General features: G+C 33.8%; 1 protein-coding gene across 3 annotated transcripts in view; it reads left to right on the top strand.

Moving 5' to 3' along the window:
- Positions 1-19,160, top strand: part of VTA1 (vesicle trafficking 1) — a 69,300-nt gene extending 50,140 nt beyond the window's left edge. For all 3 annotated transcript variants that reach the window (XM_003790279.2, XM_023513496.1, XM_023513495.1), the window contains 2 exons: positions 5,786-5,866; positions 16,921-19,160. In XM_003790279.2, coding sequence (XP_003790327.1) covers positions 5,786-5,866; positions 16,921-17,066 — 227 coding nt within the window. In that variant the 3' untranslated portion in view covers positions 17,067-19,160. The remainder of the gene's footprint in view (positions 1-5,785; positions 5,867-16,920) is intronic.
- The last annotated feature ends 350 nt before the right edge of the window (positions 19,161-19,510 follow it).

Below are 19,510 nucleotides of genomic sequence, written 5' to 3'. Positions count from 1 at the left end.
TCTCAAAATATTTGATTAATGGAATAAGGGTCATCCTTTGAGCTCTGATTGGTAATGGCCTCCGTTATGTTACACACTATTATTTCATTGACATTTAGTTGTCAGCCTTATTGTACCATGTAGGTTATTTTGTGTGATTTGAATTTACATTAAAAAGTTTTCTGTTTTTACCATTGTAGTGGCAATTCTAATTAGTCTCTTCCTGTTTTAAAACTTTCATGTTTATATTGCCTGCACATATTGCTAATATTTTGTCTTTAAGGATTACTGATGATAATTTAGCACTGATATCCTTTGTGTCTATTTTACCCTGACACTTCAATGTTTTATGTCCTATGTAATGATATTAATAGACAAACCAATTTGAATTTGTTTTGTAAGTAAAATTTCATGGCACCCTGTTTTAAATATTTTATTGTATTTTAGAAACATTCAGTATTTCCATTGTGGAATAATGTAAGCAAAACCAGCTACTTAGGTGTGTTTGCCCTAGATGAATACTGTTCACATTATGCTGGAAAGTTTAAACAGTGAGGTCAAGAGACCCAGACATAGGCATTCTCATGCTGGGGCCATGGGGGAAAATGCATTTTGTAATCAAATAGTATTGACTGTTACTTTCTGTCCCTTGCTAAACTACAAATTCAACTTCTCTTGACTTAGGTTTTTCCTCTAGTTTGACATAAAATTAATCATACCTACTTATGATTATTTAAATTCTTAAAGGGGGAGAGATACAAAACTTGAAGTAGTACTATGTCCAGCAAAAAATCAGTGTTCAGCAAATTAGCTTCCTTTCCTTTTCCTTCTTCCTTCCTGTCTCTTTGCCAAAAAAAGAGAGGGTAAGTTAATTAACACTTAAAAAATTGTTTTGTGAATCAAGAGACTGGTTACACCTAAGGGTAGGATGTTAACATTATAGAAAGGCTGCCCTTCTCACGGAGTACTGCTTCAGGCAACATACCTTAGGACAGAGTTGTGGTATGGACACATACACAAATACATTTATTTATGTGTACAAAAATACTGTATAGACATACAATGAATATATGAAAGAGAAACACTTTAGTAGAAGAGCTGTATTAGATTGATCCATATGAAATTGCTGATTCTAATTTTGTATAAGAAAAATGACAAAATATTGGTAGTTTCAAATGTTCAAATAACAATATCTCCTGGTTATAATACATTTTTCATGACAAAGATACTAAGAGATTATATTCTGTTGGGAAGTTTTTTTGGCACGTGAGCCTCTTGTTTTCTCACTTTTATGCCTCAGAACAGGGAATAAAACTAAAAAAATCCTTACAACTTTTTCTTTCTTTCTTTTTTTTTTTTTTTTTTTGGCAGTTTTTGGCGGGGCTGGGTTTGAACTCACCACCTCCGGCATATGGGGCCAGTGCCCTACTCCTTTGAGCCACAGGCACCACCCAAAATCCTTACAACTTTTGTAGGATGAGATCCTTTTCTATTGTATATATTCTTCCAGACTTAGCATGTAAATAATTGTCAGCAGATTTACACTTATTCTTACAGCAACTAAATTAAATATTGCTGTCTCTAATTTACAAACTCCAAAGACAGTAAGCAATTATCCTAGGAAAACGAGCATACCTAGTAAGTGACAGAACCACAATTTGAATCCCAGGTTTTCTTGACTTCGTGTTTTGGCCACTTCCCTTCTATATCCCTCCTTCCAAGGAAGTAAAATCCTATCGAGTCTAAACCTACTTTCCTGATAGTCTGTTTGCCCTTAAGATTGATTTGAGGTGTTGGAGTCTCCTCCTCTTAGCCGCAGATTTTTTTTTCTATTATATTTGAAACAATAAAAAAAAAAAAACAGTTCATAGTTGCCTAATAAAAAACAAAATAACATTTTTGGTTTACATAAATATAGCAGATGTTTCCCCTCTTACTTACTTTAAGAATGATTTACTTTCTCTCACATAAAGGTCCAGGATGCACTTTTATCAAAGGGAAATCCTTAAGATAGCTGAAAAGAATAGTGTGTACTAATTTACAGTTTTTAGTTCTTCCACAAAAAAGCAAAGGGGGTTCAATGAGGACAGGGATAGTGATTGTTTAAACAGACTAAGTGTTTGCTTCTTGTGCTTTTAAGAGCTGTGTAAATATCACATGTAGGTGATACAGTGTAGTTTTTTTGTTTCTTTCTCATAAATCATAAGCTTTCTACGGTCCTTAAATATTATAGCAGGTGACCTTAGTAATAAATCTAATCATATTAAATAACAGATAAATAAAAATAAATAACATTTATTTTAAAATTAATGCTAGCCTTTTCACTGTAAATGCAGCTCAGCCATGTATAGATCCAAATCTGAGATGTGTTACTGTGTCAGAAGGACCATCTACTGCCTTGAGTTCTTCTATTAGGGTTAAATATTCTGTTGCTACTGGGACTTACACATTTCTTTGAATGCTGACTCCCATGATTACACTGAGGTTTTACTGAACTCAGTCCTTTTTTTTTTTAACTTTGGCTTTGCTGTTCCTTGTAGGTAACATGTCTATCTCCCTTTTTCGAGGCCTCTCCAAATGCTACTTTCTTCAAGGCTTGTGTTGAATTACACTTTGTGAACAATCTTCTCTAGTTTTATAACCAGCACTCACAACCTCCTTTTTCAGACTCCATGCCATTTAGTTAATAGAACGATTTAGTATTTAATTAGAAATCTTATATTGCATTCTTTGTATTAATCCCATCTAATATACTGTATAACCATCTACATAGAAGTTAACCAGAAGTTACTGTTTTTGTTTGGGGGTGGGGGTGAGACAGAGTCTCACTTTGTCATCCTCAGTATAGTCCATCATAGTCACAGTAACCTCAAACTCTTGGGCTCAAGCAATCCTCTTGATGTATGCCTCAGCTTCCCAAGCAGCTGGGACTATAGGCATCCACCACAACACCCAGCTAGGTTTAGAGACAGGCTCTTGCTCTGGCTCAGACTGGTCTCGAACACCTGAGCTCATCAAGTACTCCACTCACTTCGGCCTCCCAGAGTGTTAGAAATACAGGCGTGAGCCACTGTGCCCAGCCCAGAAGTTATTGTTAACACTTCTTTGTTGTTGAACAATAGAAAGAATTTCTAAAACAGTTCTGCTTTCCCCAGAAATATTTTTATTATGATACTATTCCAACATGTATAGTATTATAGTCTAGGGGTCTTGAACCCATGTGTAAGTTGACAGAATCTATCCATGTCAAAAAAGAAGGAAAAATAACTAAATCTGAGCATCTCAGAAAACAAATATATAGCATAAACTAAAACCCTTTTACTAGCTTAACAGGTATTTATGAGATTGTGCTGAGCCAGTACTTTAGCCTGCAGTGGGAATGTGTTTAGGACAGATCTGCCTTGGTACTTCAAGACAAACGCAAAGCAGCATCTCTGACCATACTGCCTGAGGCATGTTGAACTTGTAGTCAGTCCAAAGCTTAGTGGAATGACTAACCACAATACTTAATAAAATGCAAACTAACATTTCTAAAGTTTACTACATAACTAAATATGTTCTCCCTATAAATTATGTTTTGTTCTTATTAGTATTGCCTGTCAATCATATGGAGATAAGCAAATAAACATCTAAGAGTTAAAGCGGGTTGTTGACCAAAAACCATGCCTTTTCCCTAGAGAGAGAGGTTGGTTGGGAGCATTTTAATTTAGGCAAAATTGAAATTTCTTAGTTAGGAATAGCAATGATAGATTGAACTATGAAAATGTTATACTCTTACTTTTTTATAAAGCCCTATATGAAGAATATATGTAATTATCAGCATAAGTTTCAGGTACAGCTGCTTTAAAGCACCAGACTTAACTAAGTGGTCTCTGAAGAATCCTCTCAGATCTTACATTCTGCCCTCTTATTTAAATATTATATACTTATGTGCCTTATAGTGTTTAGCAAGTTTTTTGGAGAAAATTATGTCAAATGTTTACAGTAATATATTTGGTTAGCACTTAAAAAATCAAGCAAAAAATAGTCATTGAATTAGTTGATTTAAAATTTGTATGTGTCCTAACTTTGTAATTATGCTTCTATTAATTTTTCTGTAAATATATTCGTGCATGCACTGTATATAAGAATATTCACTATAGTATCATCAATAGTAGCAAAAGATTAGAAATAAGTGCTCATCAGTAATGTATTGCTTTATAAAGTGTGATACATGCATAGCATGGAGCACACTATGTAGCCATTAAAAAGAACAAGGCATCTATATGAAGTAATCTGGAATTGTTGATATGACAAAGCCAGGGAAAAATGCACAGAATAATACAGTATGCAGAACTTACTGCCATTTCTAAAATGCACACACAACAAAGCATGCCTTCTAGGGGATTATGATTTTTAAATTTCAAAACACAAATTTCTTAGCAAAGCACAGCATTGATAAGTAGAGACATCGGAGCGGGCTCACATGTTTTTATGTGAACAGAAGAGTGTCTGAGAAGCTGGTAATGACCTTGAAGTAGTTGAATGTAGGAATAAAGGGCAAGCTTTCACGTTTATCCTTTTTTGTACTATTTAAAATTTGTACTTCACTTTTCATATGTATTCCTTTGTACTTTTAAAAATTATATTAGTTCAATTTTTATTTAAAAAATAAGATTTTCATTACTTGTAATAGTTCAAAGGCTGTAAAATGAAACTAGTTTGCCCTAAAACAAAATTAAATGAAGTAAAATAGTGTTTATTTAAACTATGTTTTCCCTTATGTGGGGATGAGAAAGTTCATGAAAGTCAGAATTTCATACCAGAAACACTATATTTTAGAACTGAAATGATTTTTTGTGAAACCAACATTCTAGAATTGTTAGATATGTTTTTATCCCCCCAGAAACTTCCCACTTTCTTTTCACCCTTTCTTCTGTTCCCTTTTCCTTATCTGATGTCTTTCCCACTTTATCTGATGTCTTTCCCACTTTACTCTTACTACAATTCACCTATTCCAATGTAACCTATTAGTTACATCAGTAACTATTAGGTTGGTGTACACCATTAGTTTGGTCTAAATGAACCCTGTTGGTTGGGGGGGAGTAACTCCATTGATTGGGAGTAATCAGCTTTTCTTCTCCTTTTGCATTCCCTGCTGATTGAATCATTTAAGGTTTTGTTTTGTAATGTTTCAACACTTTCTGTTATTTTTTTAGATGATTAATAATCCTCAACGCTATATTCCTTACCATTAATTGAGAATGCTTACTTACTAAACTTAACAGTTTTGACAAGTGCTGACGCAAAGTCAAACTAAGCTGATTGCTTATTGGATTTATAAAAATATCAAATTTCAAATGTTAAAACATTTGAAAACATTAACATTAAAAAATGTTAAAATGTGGAATGTATAATTTGTAATTACATGCACAGTGATGAAAGAAGACTCATCCTTTAAGTTAAACTAAATCATAATTGTGTCCCACTCTGTTTCCAAAATTATTTGACTAAAAAATTAAAAAGTAGGAGAGAAATCTTTTATTTCTGCAGATATTTGGTAAGCTGTAATTGAGAAATAAATTGAAGCATTAGACAAACAAAATACATATTAGGAAATGTCTAGCCAATACATGTATGCAAACATTCATAAATATTTTCCTGCATATTTTCTCTACCAACCTCTACCATCAAGTAAGTGTATGCATTTACAATCCATTAATGTTTTAAGAATATAGTTAAATGAAATAATGAAATTCCCCCATGATCCTTTAAGCACTTTCCTAATATATAATTAAAAGATGTAACACACTTTTCTGATTTGCAGGTGTAGCAAGCAGTACTATCCAGCCTACTCCACAGACTATTCCTGCCATTGATCCCACACTTTTCAATACAATTTCCCAGGGTAAGTCAGCTAACTGTTTTGTAAGATATTATTATATCTGCTGTTTTGGGGTGTTATTTTGTAATTTTACCTTGGGAGTGCTATATATTTAAATGTTCTCATTTAAACTTGAGTTTTTAGGTAATTAGAAATAAATTTTATTAAACACTATATTTATTGGATTCTCAAATGAACCAGGATAATTTGATATTATTAAAAATATTGAAATCCAAGGTGTTCCCTTTGTTACAGTCTTTTTGTTTGGTTTTGTTTTTGTATTCTGAATATGTGGCACAAACATTGCCAAAACTATCATGGAAGTTCATGCTGGATTATAGTAACTCAAGATCACTGTGTGTGTGACTGTGATCTTCCTTACCTTTATTAAGTTATTAGATTACCTAAAAAGAAAGGAACTCACCATTGTTGAAAATAAAAATCTCCGAGGTTAATTATTTTGGTTGCTTGCTTGCTTGCTTGCTTGCTTTCATAGGTGATTGGTTTGCTAATTATAATTTTTACTACTTTTCTGACTTCACTCTTTTACCCAAAATCAAGATTGTATTTATATTGGTCTTCCTCATTTACAGTTTTTCTTTCTTATGTCTAATGAGATTTAGTCCTATTTTATATTTACAGTGAAGACCTTGATTGATTATTTTTGGTAACTGTTGTTTGAATTTCCTCTGATATTATGGGTGCAGGTGTATTTTCCCACTTAATTTTTCTGTTCTCTCTATACAAGTAGGAACTGGCCATAGCTTCCCTGCCTACCTGTCAGCCATGGAATAAGGAGATCCTTTGGGGGAAGTGGTAGGATAGAGACCATACCTACCTTGTCAGTCCTCGCACTTTCTAGACAGTTTGTTCCATAATTTTCTGGATATGTACTTTAAATCTCTTCACAATTCTCCCTTTTTAATTTTTTACTCTCTTCTCTCTTTTTTTAATTTTATAGATTTATTTCCTTTAATATTGCCTTATCATTTTAATGTAGTTTCAGGAGGAAGAATCATTAATCCTTAGTCTACAGCTAGAATCAAAACCCTGAAATTCTCTACCTAACCAAATTGTCAGTCAAGTGTGGAGACAAAATAAATACTTTTAAATATGTGAAACTTTACCTAGCACATTCTTTTTTTAAGGAACTTACTTTAGGATACATTCCATTAAGATAAAGGTAATTATCAAGAGAAAGAGAAATACAAGGTATAAGAAATGGGAAAGTTAACCTGAAATAGTCTAAAGCGAGAAAATTGTGCGACACCTTTCCAAAAGCTTGGGAACATATGCTCTGAAATTCTAACAGGGAATCAAAGAACTCCCCTCCTTTAAGAAAAATCAGTAGAGTCCATTTAATATGGAAGAAGAATACAAAAGACAGATAAGCCACAGAATCCTTCTTCCAGCAAGGAAAAAAAAAACAAAAACTAAAAGATCCAAGAAGACATTAAAAATATAAAACAAATTACAATTTGAAAACAAACAAAAATATGCCATGATTTTAAACAATAGAATTGTTAAATAAAAAGAAAATAATTTAATTTGACTTAGACACAAAGAATATTCTCCTTCAGATGGCAAAAGGTTTATCACAAAACCCAGAATACTTCATTCAAGACAGAATATAAACATTAACACTAACAAGTGAAGGTAGAGATATGTTCTGAAAATTGAGAGGTGAAATATATGGATGAAAGTTGTCAATTGGGAGTGTCCAGAAGTGGAATGCCGGAGATTTTTTTCTAAAGTTGATAAAATGAAAAATAGAATATAAAAGTAAGTAACTAGGGGAATTAAAAGAACTAATAAAAATGGGAGGAGATAGACCAAGGGAGAAGGAAAAAATAGTGTAAGTGAGCTAAACTCGTATTTTTCATAGTATCATGTCAATAAACAATATCTAAAAATTGATAAGAAACAGTAGAATAAGCTTATGAATTAGGGTTAGGGAAGTAATCTAGAAAACAACAAAAAGCAAAAATAATTTGGAATGTGGCAGAGAGGGGCAGGGCAGATGACTTTGCCTATGGTATAAACTTAACTTCTGCCCTAATTTTTAAATCATATGCTCATTTCACTCTGAAAATAATAAAATGCCCAACATGGTCCCTAGCATGGGGATTGGTAATGTCACTTTGAACATAATATGAATTGTGTAAATTTTGTTTGTTTAATTCTGTACTCTGTTGACTTCTGGTCTGATGGTGAGAGATTTATCTTCATTTGGTTCAAAGTCTAAAAAAAAAGTTAGGGTAATGAAGAGATTAGAAGAATGTGCTGGGTTGGAGCACAGTGCACTCAGTCTTTTCTGATAAGGTAGTCACGTCTTCAATCACTGGGAACTGTGTTTAGTATATATTTAAATGTAGTATGTTGTTTACTTACAGTTGAGTGTCTGAGTTACTTTAAATTTAGTCCACTTTTTCTAGTTTTAGCAAAAGCAGATGAGTTGTAAGGCCTAAAATTAAGAGCTGAGATGACCTTTAACACCTAAAACTTTTAGTTTTACAGGTATTTTTGTGTTTCATGGAGAGCAGACATTGTTAAAGTAAGGAAAGTAAGGAATAGTGGAAAATGATTTATCTGTTGATAGATAGATACCCTGCCGAACTATATTCTATATTCTTCTGTTAAACTTGATTGCTACATTCCTCTCTGTAGTCCAATCTACCTTTAAAAGCTTTATCTAAAATTTAACATGAAAATACCTGAAAAAGAATAGACAAATAGGTTGATGAAACAAAGAATCTTTCGGGCCATACAGTACGGGAATTAATGATGAAGGTGCCATTTGGTTTATTGTGATAAGTGACATTACAGCAATTGGCTGTCAGGGGAAAAAATTACCTTAGATACCTATCTCCCTACCGTGTGTCTCATTTAGTTTTATCTTAACAGATTTAACAAATTAAAAGTAGTAAATTCCATACAACAAAAGATCCTTCTCATTATAAAAAAAAAAAAGTAACTATAATAAATTGGAAATGTTTGATACTATCTTAGTCTGGTTTTTGTTTGTTTGTTTGTTCCTATAAAGGGATATCTGAGGCTGGGTATTTTATAAAGAAAAGAGATCTGCGGTTAATTCAGCTTACAGTTCTACAAGCTATACAAGAAACATGGTCCCATCATCTGCCTCTGATGAGGGCCTCGGGCTGCTTCTACTCAGGATGGGAAGCAAGTGGGAGCAGGCAGGGAAAGTGCAGTGAGCACATGGCAAGAGAGGGGGAGAAGTGCCAAGCTAATAAAGCAAGCACTCATTCACTCACCAGCACACACACACCCACAAGCATTCATTCCTGAGGGCTCTACCCCCATGACCCAAAACACCTTCCATTAAGCCCCACCTTCAACACTGGGAATCAAATTTCTACAGAAGGATTGAAGGGGGTCATATATCTAAACCATGACAGATACTTAAGTAAAGAATCAATGTCCATAGCATGTATAAAGAGCGCCTACAAATGAATAAGTAAAACTCAAATCAGTAGGAAAAAGTGGGCAGGAAAATCAAAAGGTAATACAAACATGCAATGAATATATAAAAGCTGCTCATCCTTACTAGTAATTAGGGAAATTGAAAATTAAATTGAATTTGGTTTCATGTAAGTGCTTATGCTTTTGACCTAGCTCTTTCACTTTTAGGAGTTTATCTTAAACACTTAGACAGGGGCACAGTGTATTTACACAGAAACTAAAGCATTGTATGTATGTAGTAATGATAGAAAGTGATCTTAAAAGCCCATTTATAGGCAAGTGGTTATATTAATTATGGTTCATTTTAACTGTGGAAAACTGCACATACTGAATACAATAGCCTCATGTGAAAAGATTATTTAGGTATAAAACTGCAAGTTGCAGAACAATACATACAGCATGACTTTGTTTAGGGGGGAAAAAAGAAAGCCTTTAAAACAAAACTGTATTTTCCTATGGGTACAGATGTGTAAATACTTAAGAAAAATCTGGATATTACACAAACTAAAAAGTGTGATTTCAAATAAATCACATTGTAGGTCATAAGACACCCGTTAACAGATTTGAGAGAATAGAAGTCAGGCAATGTCTGTGGGTTGAACTAAACAAGAAATCAATTACAGAAAGGAAGCTGAAAAATCCCCAGATTCTTAGAGATTAAACAATACACATCTGAATAACACGTGGGCTACAGAAGACATCTCATGAGAAATTTGAAAGTGTTTTGAACTAAATGAAATTACAACTTACCAAAATTTGTGGGATATAGCAAAAACAGTACTTAGAGAGAATGCACATGTTAGAGAAGATCTAATAATCAGCTAAGCTCCTGCCTCCGGAAACTGAAAAAAGAACAAAATTAAATAGAAGAAACATTAAAAATAAGATTACAAATTAATGAAACTGAAAACAGCAACTCATTAGAGAATTAGAGAATATGAATAAAACAAAATTTTGAGTATTTGAAAAGATCAATAAAATTGATAAGCCTTTAAGGCAGGAGTTCTCAACCTATGGGTTGCAACCCACAGGAACTGGTATTAAAGGGCTGCGGCATTAGGAAGATTGAGAACCACTGTTTAAGGCAAAAGTACGGAGTACACAAATTACTAATATGAAAAATGACAGAGGGAACATCAATACAGATGCCAGGGGCATTAAAAGAATCAATCAAGCAATCCTCCTACCTCAGCCTCCCGAGTAGCTGGGATTACAGGCACATACGGTGGACAGCCGTCATTATATATATTTCTTTTTATATTGCACTGGAAGTCCTAGCTAGTACAATAAGTGAAGAAACAGAAAGAAAAGATATATAGATTGGAAAAGAAGAAATAAAACTGTCTTTGTTCATTTGATCATTTATGTAGAAAATCAGAAAAAACTCTTAAAACTAACAAATAGTTATAACAGCATTGCAGGATACAAGGTTAATATGCAAAAGTCAATTGCTTTTCTGTATACTGGCACAGAACAAGTGGAAGTTAGAAACACAGTGTTATTGTGCTTGTATTTATACAGACACAATAATACAAAGCAAAATAACATTTACATTAGCACCCTGCCAAAATGAAATATTTAGCATAAGTCTGACAGTATATGTATATTAGGAAAACTGCAAAACTCAGATGAAATAAATCAAAGGAAAACTAAATGGAGAAAGATTCCATGTTTGTGAATAGAAAGACTCAGTGTTGTCCAGATGTCAGTACTTCTCAACTTGATCTTTAGATTCAGGTAATTCCAGCCAAAATACCTGCAAGATATTTGATACATACCAACAAACTGATGCTAAAGTTTATATAGAGTGGCAGAAGACCCAGAGTAGTCAACACAATACTAAAGGAAAAGAACAAAGCCGAAGCACTAACACTGTCTGACTTCAAAACATACTATAAAACTACAGTAATCAAAATAGTGTGCTACTGGCAAAAGAACAGACAATTATATCAGTGGAACAGAATAGAGAGTCAAGAAATACACCTATATAAATGTAGCCAAATAATCTTTGATAAAGGAGCAAAAGCAATACTGTGAAGGAAAGATAATGGACAACCACATACAAAAAAAAAAAAAATCTAGACATAGGCATTATATCCTTCTCAGTTTAACTCAAAATGAATCACATACCCAAATTTAAAATGCAAAACTATAAAACTTCTAAAAGATAGCATAGAAGAAAATTTTAGATAACCTTGGTTTTGGCAATGACTTTTTACATGCAATACCAAAGGCATGATCCATAAAGGAAAACATTCATAAGCTGGATTTTATTAAAATGAAAAGTTTCTGTTCTGCAGAAGACACTGTCAAGAGAATGAAAACACAGTCAGAGATTGAGAGAAAACATTTCAAAAGATTTATCTAACAAAGGACTATTATCCATAATATACAAAGAACTCCTAAAGTCAACAATAAGAATACAAAGGACCTATTTTAAAATGAGCCAAAGACCTTTAAAGCCACCTCACCAAGGAAATACACAGATGGCAAGTAAGCATATGAAAAGATGTTATATTTTATCAGGAAAATGCATATTACTACAACAGTGAGATACCACTACACAGCTATTGGAATGGTCAAAATACAGAACACTGACAACACCAAATCCTGGTAAGAATATGGAACGATGAGAATTCTCATTTATGACTGGCACAGCTACTTTGGAAGACAGTCTGGCAGTTTCTCACAAAACTAAACGTACTCTTACCCAGTAATCCAACAACTGTCCTCCTTGGTATTTATCCAAAGACATTAAAAACCTATGTCTACAAAAGGAACCCTACAGCAATTACCAGAACTTGGAAGCAAGCAAGATGTCCTTCAATAGGTGAATGAATAAATAAACTGCATTACATCCAAACAATGGGAAGTTACTCAGTGCTAAAAGGAAATGAGCTATCAAGCCACGAAGAGACATAGAGGGAACTTAAGTGCACGTTACTAACTGAAAGAAGCCAAGCCAGAAGGACTAGTGATAACAATTCCAACTCTGTGACGTTCTGCAAAAGGCAAAACTATGGAATCAAAAGATCAGTAGTTCTAAAAGTAGAATATAAACGTCTTAACACAATAACTAAGAAAATGACATAAAGGCTATGTTAACCAGTTGGATGAAAATATTTCATATTGTATATGAAAACACCACACTGTACCCCATGGTTGCATTAATGTACACAGCTATCATTTAATAAAAAAAAAAAAAGGATCAGTAGTTGAGCAGAGTGAGGGTGGGAGGGATAGCGAGTGCATCCTGCACTTTTAGGGCATTGAATCTCTCCTCTGACACACAATCATGGAAACATGTCATTGTAAATTTGTCCAAAATCATTGAATGCACAACACCAAGAGTAAACCTTAACATAGGCCCTGGGTCATAATCATACGGCAGTACAGGTTCTGCCCTTGTAACAAACGTGCCACTGGTAGGTGATGTTGATAATGAAGGGGGCTAAGCGTGTGTGGAGGGAGATAGATAAATCTCTATACTTTTCTCTAAATGTTGCAATGAACTTAAAAGTACTTAAAAAAAAATAAAGTATCTGAACAAAAAAAAGTTGATTATAATTAGTGTCACTGTCATCACCACCATCTCTAGTACTTCCTGACCCCCTTTTCTGCTACATATTTCTCCCCAGTGCTTGGTACTTAATCACCTTTTGATATACATATTACATGCTTTATATTAATAAATGTGTTAATACTAATGTATATGAAATAGTTGCTAATGAATTTGTGGCTGCCTCTGGAGAGGACAGTGGAATTGGAGAGGTAGGTACTTGGAGCACAGTTTTACTCTTTTACCTTGTGTTCCTCTACATCAGCAGTTCTCAGCCTGTGGGTCGCAGCCCCTTTGGGGTCTCCTGCATTTCAGATATTTCCATTATGATTCATAACAGTAGCAAAATTACAGTTAGGAAGTAGCAACAAAAATAATTTTATGGTTGGAGTCACCACAACATGAGGAACTGTATTAAAGGGTTGCAGTATTAGGAAGGTTGAGAACCACTGCTCTAAATAGTAAGAGGGTATGAGTAACAGCCTCACAAAGTTTTTGAGTATTAAATGGAGTAGTATCTGAAAAGTGTTCAGGGCAGTGCCTAACATAGTGCGATTGTGCCTGTATTCATTACTACTGCTGTTGCAGTTGTTAAGGGACATATCGTGGCAACACCTATATACAGGGGTTCAGTACTGGGTTGCATATTTCCTCCAAGATTAACTGCAGGTTGGATGGTTCTCTAACTCTATTCCAGGCAGGAGATAATAGATAACACCCAAATGAGATTATTCAAAGCTCTCAATAATGTGAATTTCCTTAATTATGTAGTTGGAAAGAGGGATCAGTTTTGGAAATAGTCTCCATTAAATGTTCTGTCCTCTGTCATGACATCAGAATAAATTAACCTTGGAAATGGATGCTTATGTCAAGTGAGCATGCAGTGATTTTTCTATGATCCAGTGCTGCCCTGGGCTCTCTTTGCCACTACAGTAGAGAATTTGGGTGATAGTGGTAGCTCTCTTTTGCCTGTTTTTTCCTGACCTCTGAAGGGAGAAGCCCTCTTGTAAAGATGTTTGTATCCACAGCCCATCTGGAACTTATAACCACAGCATTCAGAAGAAGGATGTATTAGACAAGTTCTCAAATCCTTTACACACCTTTCATACGCCTAACGTACTTCTGGTTCTGATTATGGCTTCTAGTAGATTTCAATGATAGAAAAAAACAGCTTTTATCTTGGTGCATTAAGATTATTAGGCTGGGCAGAGCAGCTCACACATGTAATCCCAGCACTTGGGAGGCCAAGTGGGCAAATTGCCTGAGCTCACAGGTTGAAGGCCAGCCTGAGCCAGAGTAAGACCCCATCTCTAAAAATAGCTGGGTATTGTGACTGGTGCCTGTAGTCCCAGCTACTTGGGAGGCTAAGACAAGAGAATCACTTGAGCCCAAGTGTTTGAGGTGAGCCAGGCACCAGGGCACTCTACCAGGGGCTACCAAGTGAGACTATGTCTCAAAAAAATTAATTAATTAATTTAATTAAGATTACATGAACCATTTTTAGTATAAAATCAAATAAACTGATATTTAACAGTTCTTTTCCTGAAAAGTGGTTTTTCCTTATGTTTTAGGGATTTTCTCTATTGAGTTTTTAAGCGCTAATTTTTTTGGTGATTTTTTTTTTTTTTTTTTTAGTCCCAAGTAGCTGGGACTGCAGGCGCCTGCCACACCTGGCTATTTTTAGAGATGAGGTCTCACTCTGGCTCAGGCTGGTCTCGAACCCGTGAGTTCAGGCAATCCACCACTAGAGTGCTAGAATTACAGGCATGCCACCACACATAGCCTAAGTGCTAATTTTAAAGAAATATATTAGATGACAGATTTTATTTTTGTTAAATTTAAATTTTTAAATCATGTTTTATTAATGATTTGTAAATTACTGTATTTTTAAACTAAAGGAGAGCCTGATCTGTTACAAAATAGCAAAAGTAACTAACATGGCTGTTTAAGCTTATAGTCTTTAATTGTCAAAAATAAAATCTAACATCTCTTTGTGTGCATAAATCACATTATGGATCTAAATCTGAAAATTAATTGTTATTTAGTCATTGTATGTATGAGTTAGTTTGTTATAGATGACTATAAATGTTACATATCTAATTATTTTCCCATCAAAATATTTTCATTCATAAAATTTTTATGAACTTATAAATACTGAAATTGTTATTTCATGAAAAAATTGTGTTTATATTTTAAAATAGTCTTATCATTGTAGATAAGTTTAATTTATAAAAACTAAAATAGTAACAAAGTTCTTGCCGTATTACACATTTTATCTTATTAATAGATAAGTGATATGTCAACCGAACAGTGCTAAAGCTAATGCTGTAAAAATAAGATAAGTCTGAGCATTACGGCTTTCTCCCAGAAAGTCCACTAAATTCTGGACGGATGCCTTGTATATTTAAAAGATTATAGATAGGCAATTTAAAGATAGGCAGATAGAATATTAACACACAAAATAAGCAGTACTTTACGGTAAACTTAGTTTTCAAGGTGTCTCACTAGATAGTATGTGTATCTAGGCGACTAGAGCCTCTAAATATATTTTGAAACACCATTAAATCTGGTGGGTATTTTTCAAGGGAAAAATATGAACTGTAGTGTGCCTGACAGAATTGTCAGTAAAACTGCAAGGTAGTTGTTTTTCAGGTTTAATGGATAGCAAATGCCAAGTCACTAAAATTGTAAAAGTAGACTTGTGGAGAAACTGTTGGGGTTTTTCTGATACCTAATTATAATCCACTAGTTTATTAATACTGCTTACTTTTGAAGTAAGACTAAAATTTAAGGAAATTTAATATCTGTTAAGATTGCAATATGTGATCTCTGACTCACAATAATAAGGACCAAATTTTATGTAACCTTAAATAATACTAACTCAACAAATATTTGAAGACTTGTAAGTATTGAAGTACAGGCTGCCTTTTCATATTCATTCGTTAATGTTATTGAGCACTAAGCTAGAATTTAGAATACATTACTTCTGTATTCCTTCTGAAAATTTTAGTAAATAATAATTGGATCAGAATTTAGTATCACCTTAAATGCAGTTCCTCCCTATTTTGAAGTCTTTACCCAGGTAATGTCAAAGTTTTAATTTTATGCTGTGTAAACACACACACAAACATATATGGCAAAATTAAAAGCAACTAAAGTCATTCTATTGATAAATAAAATTGAAATATGTCCTCTATATTATCTGCTCATTGTACATTGTATCCCTGCCTCTTATCAGTGTACCTTAGAATCCTCATAAAAATTGCCGTAGAAGTTGATGATTATTTCAAAAGACAAGATACAATGTCAGTTTTTAATTTTGTCTTTAAAAATATATATTTAAGGATATTCCTATCTCAGATTAAATGAAATGTTTTTAGTGTGCTTTTTACATATTAATCGTGTATATGACTAGGAAACTTGGTGAGAATAAATTTTGAAGAAATAATTTGTAATGGTTGTTTACATATTTAATTGGGTATATATTGATATAAAATTTTGGTAAAGCTTAAGAATTTTTTACATGGATGACACAAACATTTTTATGCTAAAAAAATTAAGTAACATGTAACTTTTTAATGTAACATTTGTTATTTGCCTATTTTTTCATTGAGAGATATATTTATGTTCCAGCTCAACTGAGGGTTGAATGATTTAGTCTGTGTGTATTGTTCCATGAAGAGAGAGGCTCGCTGATTCTAACAAAAACACCAGCGCTCCTGTCTCCCTGTTTCACATAAACTCTTAAATTTTTTGCAATTAATTTGCTAAAATATAAAGATTCCTAACTTATTGCTTCTTGAAGGAATTATTATTTGTATAAGTTATTATGTATTGGCATATCTATGGTTTATATTAGTAATGAAAAAATTGAAAAGAATAAGGAAAATTTATCAAAGTTTATATGAGAATGAAAAATACCTTTGTGTTTTTACATTACCTTAAATATCTTCTTTAGTTTTAACAATAAGAATTTACCTCACCTAACAAAATACATTTTATATTCTTATAAGTATCTTAATTATTTTTCTTCTAGGGGATATCCGTCTGACCCCAGAGGACTTTGCTAGAGCTCAGAAATACTGCAAATATGCCGGCAGTGCTTTGCAGTATGAGGATGTAAGCACTGCTGTACAGAATCTGCAAAAGGCCCTCAAGTTACTGACAACAGGGAGAGAATGAAGCCTTTGTACAACAAGAAGTTTCATGTATTTTTGGCGTAAGAAACTAATAGTCCCTTTGCCTATCACGATGAGTTTTAAGGAAGACTGCAGTTGTCCTGAAAATGACAGTGCAGCCTGTATATATCAGATTCCTAATGAAGCGTTCATCATCAGCCTCAACCAGTTTTCATCGTGCATTGGTGGATCCAGTCATGTCTGGAGATATAGAGCTGATGGTAGCAAGACCTTTAAAGTGCCCATTGAACCCTACTTCAAAAAATGAAAACATACCTCTATAAAGTATACATTGGGAATAAGCTTTGTATCTTAATTAGGGGAATTTTTTTTTTTTAATCTATAGTGTTTGGATGAACAGACCATACTACTTTGCTTTAAAATTCTAAATTTAACTTCTAATAAAGATTGCCAGAATATTCTAGATTAGAGATATGTTTTTGTTTTTTCAAGACGTAAAACATACAGAAACATCCTAAACCATTAGATGAATCTGAAAGGCATGTTCAAAATTCAGTGTATTTCATATTAAACATAACTGCATTAAAAGTTTAAGATTTTGTGGAAGAAAATGCAATAAGGTAAAGAAGTAGGATCACTTTGAGACTTAAAATTGTTGGTTCCCCTGCTTTCCCTTATCCATTGAAGTTTAAGGTGAATTGGTATTTGCTTCATAGGCAGTTTGACTGCATGTATTAGACAATGTGAAGATACTTATAGTAATGCCTAGAAACTTGGTGCTTTAAGTTAAGGTTTTCCTGACTCCTGTGGCAGATGCCACAGCGTACATAGCTGTGAATGATGCAGAAGATTATAAGACTTGAGATTCCCAGGTTTTATGTTTTTCAGTTCTGTGGGGAATAAAGTACTTACTGTGTCGCCTGCATTTGTGCTGTGTGCAAAATAAATTACAAAGATTTCTTTTTACTAGTTCAGCTTAATACAGAGCCAAATATCTGTCTTGATTTGCATGCTAAACTGTCATTTTTTTTAAGTCATTATTTTTAGCTACAAGAATATGGATGTTTCTGTATAGTAAAAAAGGTTTTTTTTTTTTAATAAGGAAAATTTGATATTACCTGTAACTTAATTAATGTACCTGGTCCATTTCATTCAGGCCACTAAGATTGAAATCTTCTAACTACAGTCAGCAAGCCATGGCCCATAGCTGGCCACCTATTGTAAAAATAAAGTTTTACGGGAACAAAACCATACCCATTCATCTATGTTTTGCCTATAGCTGCTTTCCACAACTATTGAGTAATTAGACTTGCAAATCTAAGCTATTTACTAGCTGGCCCTTGAAGAATAGTTTATTGACACCTAGTCTAGCATCCTTTTTGGAAAAAAACTGAATCACTAACTCCTATGTGTAAATTTTTCTCTGTATAAATGTAATGCTATTGTACAGGGTTTGGTAGAATGAATATGCAGGCTGAATGAACTGTTCTAAATTATCACAAAAAAACAACCCTCGTGAAAACATTTTCATATCTTTTACAAGATACGTGAACATTTGTAGGGTTCACAATTGGCACATGGAAACAGTGGCTGTCTAGAACATTTTAGAAAACTGGCTAGGATGAGCTTTAATGTTAGAAGAGGTAGGTATAGATCAGCACACTTTAATCCAAACCTTAATGTCTGGACAGTAAATAGCAAGCTCGTCACCTCCTATTTCCTATCCTGCCTGTTGGCTCCCAACTAGGAGAGGACATAAAGAGGAGGAGACAATAGGGAAGCCATGGAGTCCACTGACAGTGGGCTACGTGGTGTAACAGCCCTTCCCTGCAGAACCTGGCACCATTAGCCACCTCAGAGATTGTTAATGAGAACTAAATGAGATGCAGTACGTGGAGTGCTTAGCACGAGGTAGCATTCCATAAATGTTCACTGTTGTTGATACTAATGCTATGTGCAGATTGTTAATAATTTATTTCCCAAATATCAGGAAATCTCCATTGTCTTTGTGGCCCAGTGCTTAAAAATGCTTTCTTGCATGAAGGTGACTGAACGATGTAATGTTTTTTAACTTTTTATTTGTATTTTTTCATATAAAATTTGATGATAAAATTAGGAGACATTTTCTGATGTAACACTAGGATGAGCAGTTTTCATCTATTCATTTAACATGTATTTATTGGACAACTATGTGCCTCGTATTGTTCTTTGCAAGAGGAAATGGCAGAAAACAAGAAAAAGATCCCTGCCTCGCAGTGTTTACATTGTAATTGGGAGGAAATAGACAGCCTTAATAGAAAATAGTATATGTAAATACAGACAGGTTTTGGGCAGAAGAGTAGCCTGATGTGACTTACCTTTTAAATGGATTATATTGAGGACTCTGTGGAGACTAGACCAAAGGGAGGGTAAGGTTAGAAGCTGGGAAACCAGGTAGCAAGCACACTGACTGCCATGCTAGAAAAAGCAAGCATTTTTCCTTGGGGC

This window comes from Otolemur garnettii, unplaced genomic scaffold, assembly GCF_000181295.1.
Source record: "Otolemur garnettii isolate 467f Iridium unplaced genomic scaffold, OtoGar3 scaffold00042, whole genome shotgun sequence".
Classification (NCBI taxonomy): Eukaryota; Metazoa; Chordata; class Mammalia; order Primates; family Galagidae; genus Otolemur; species Otolemur garnettii.
The sequence above is the reverse complement of the archived record's forward strand: the minus strand, read 5'-3'. Positions and strand labels throughout refer to the sequence as shown.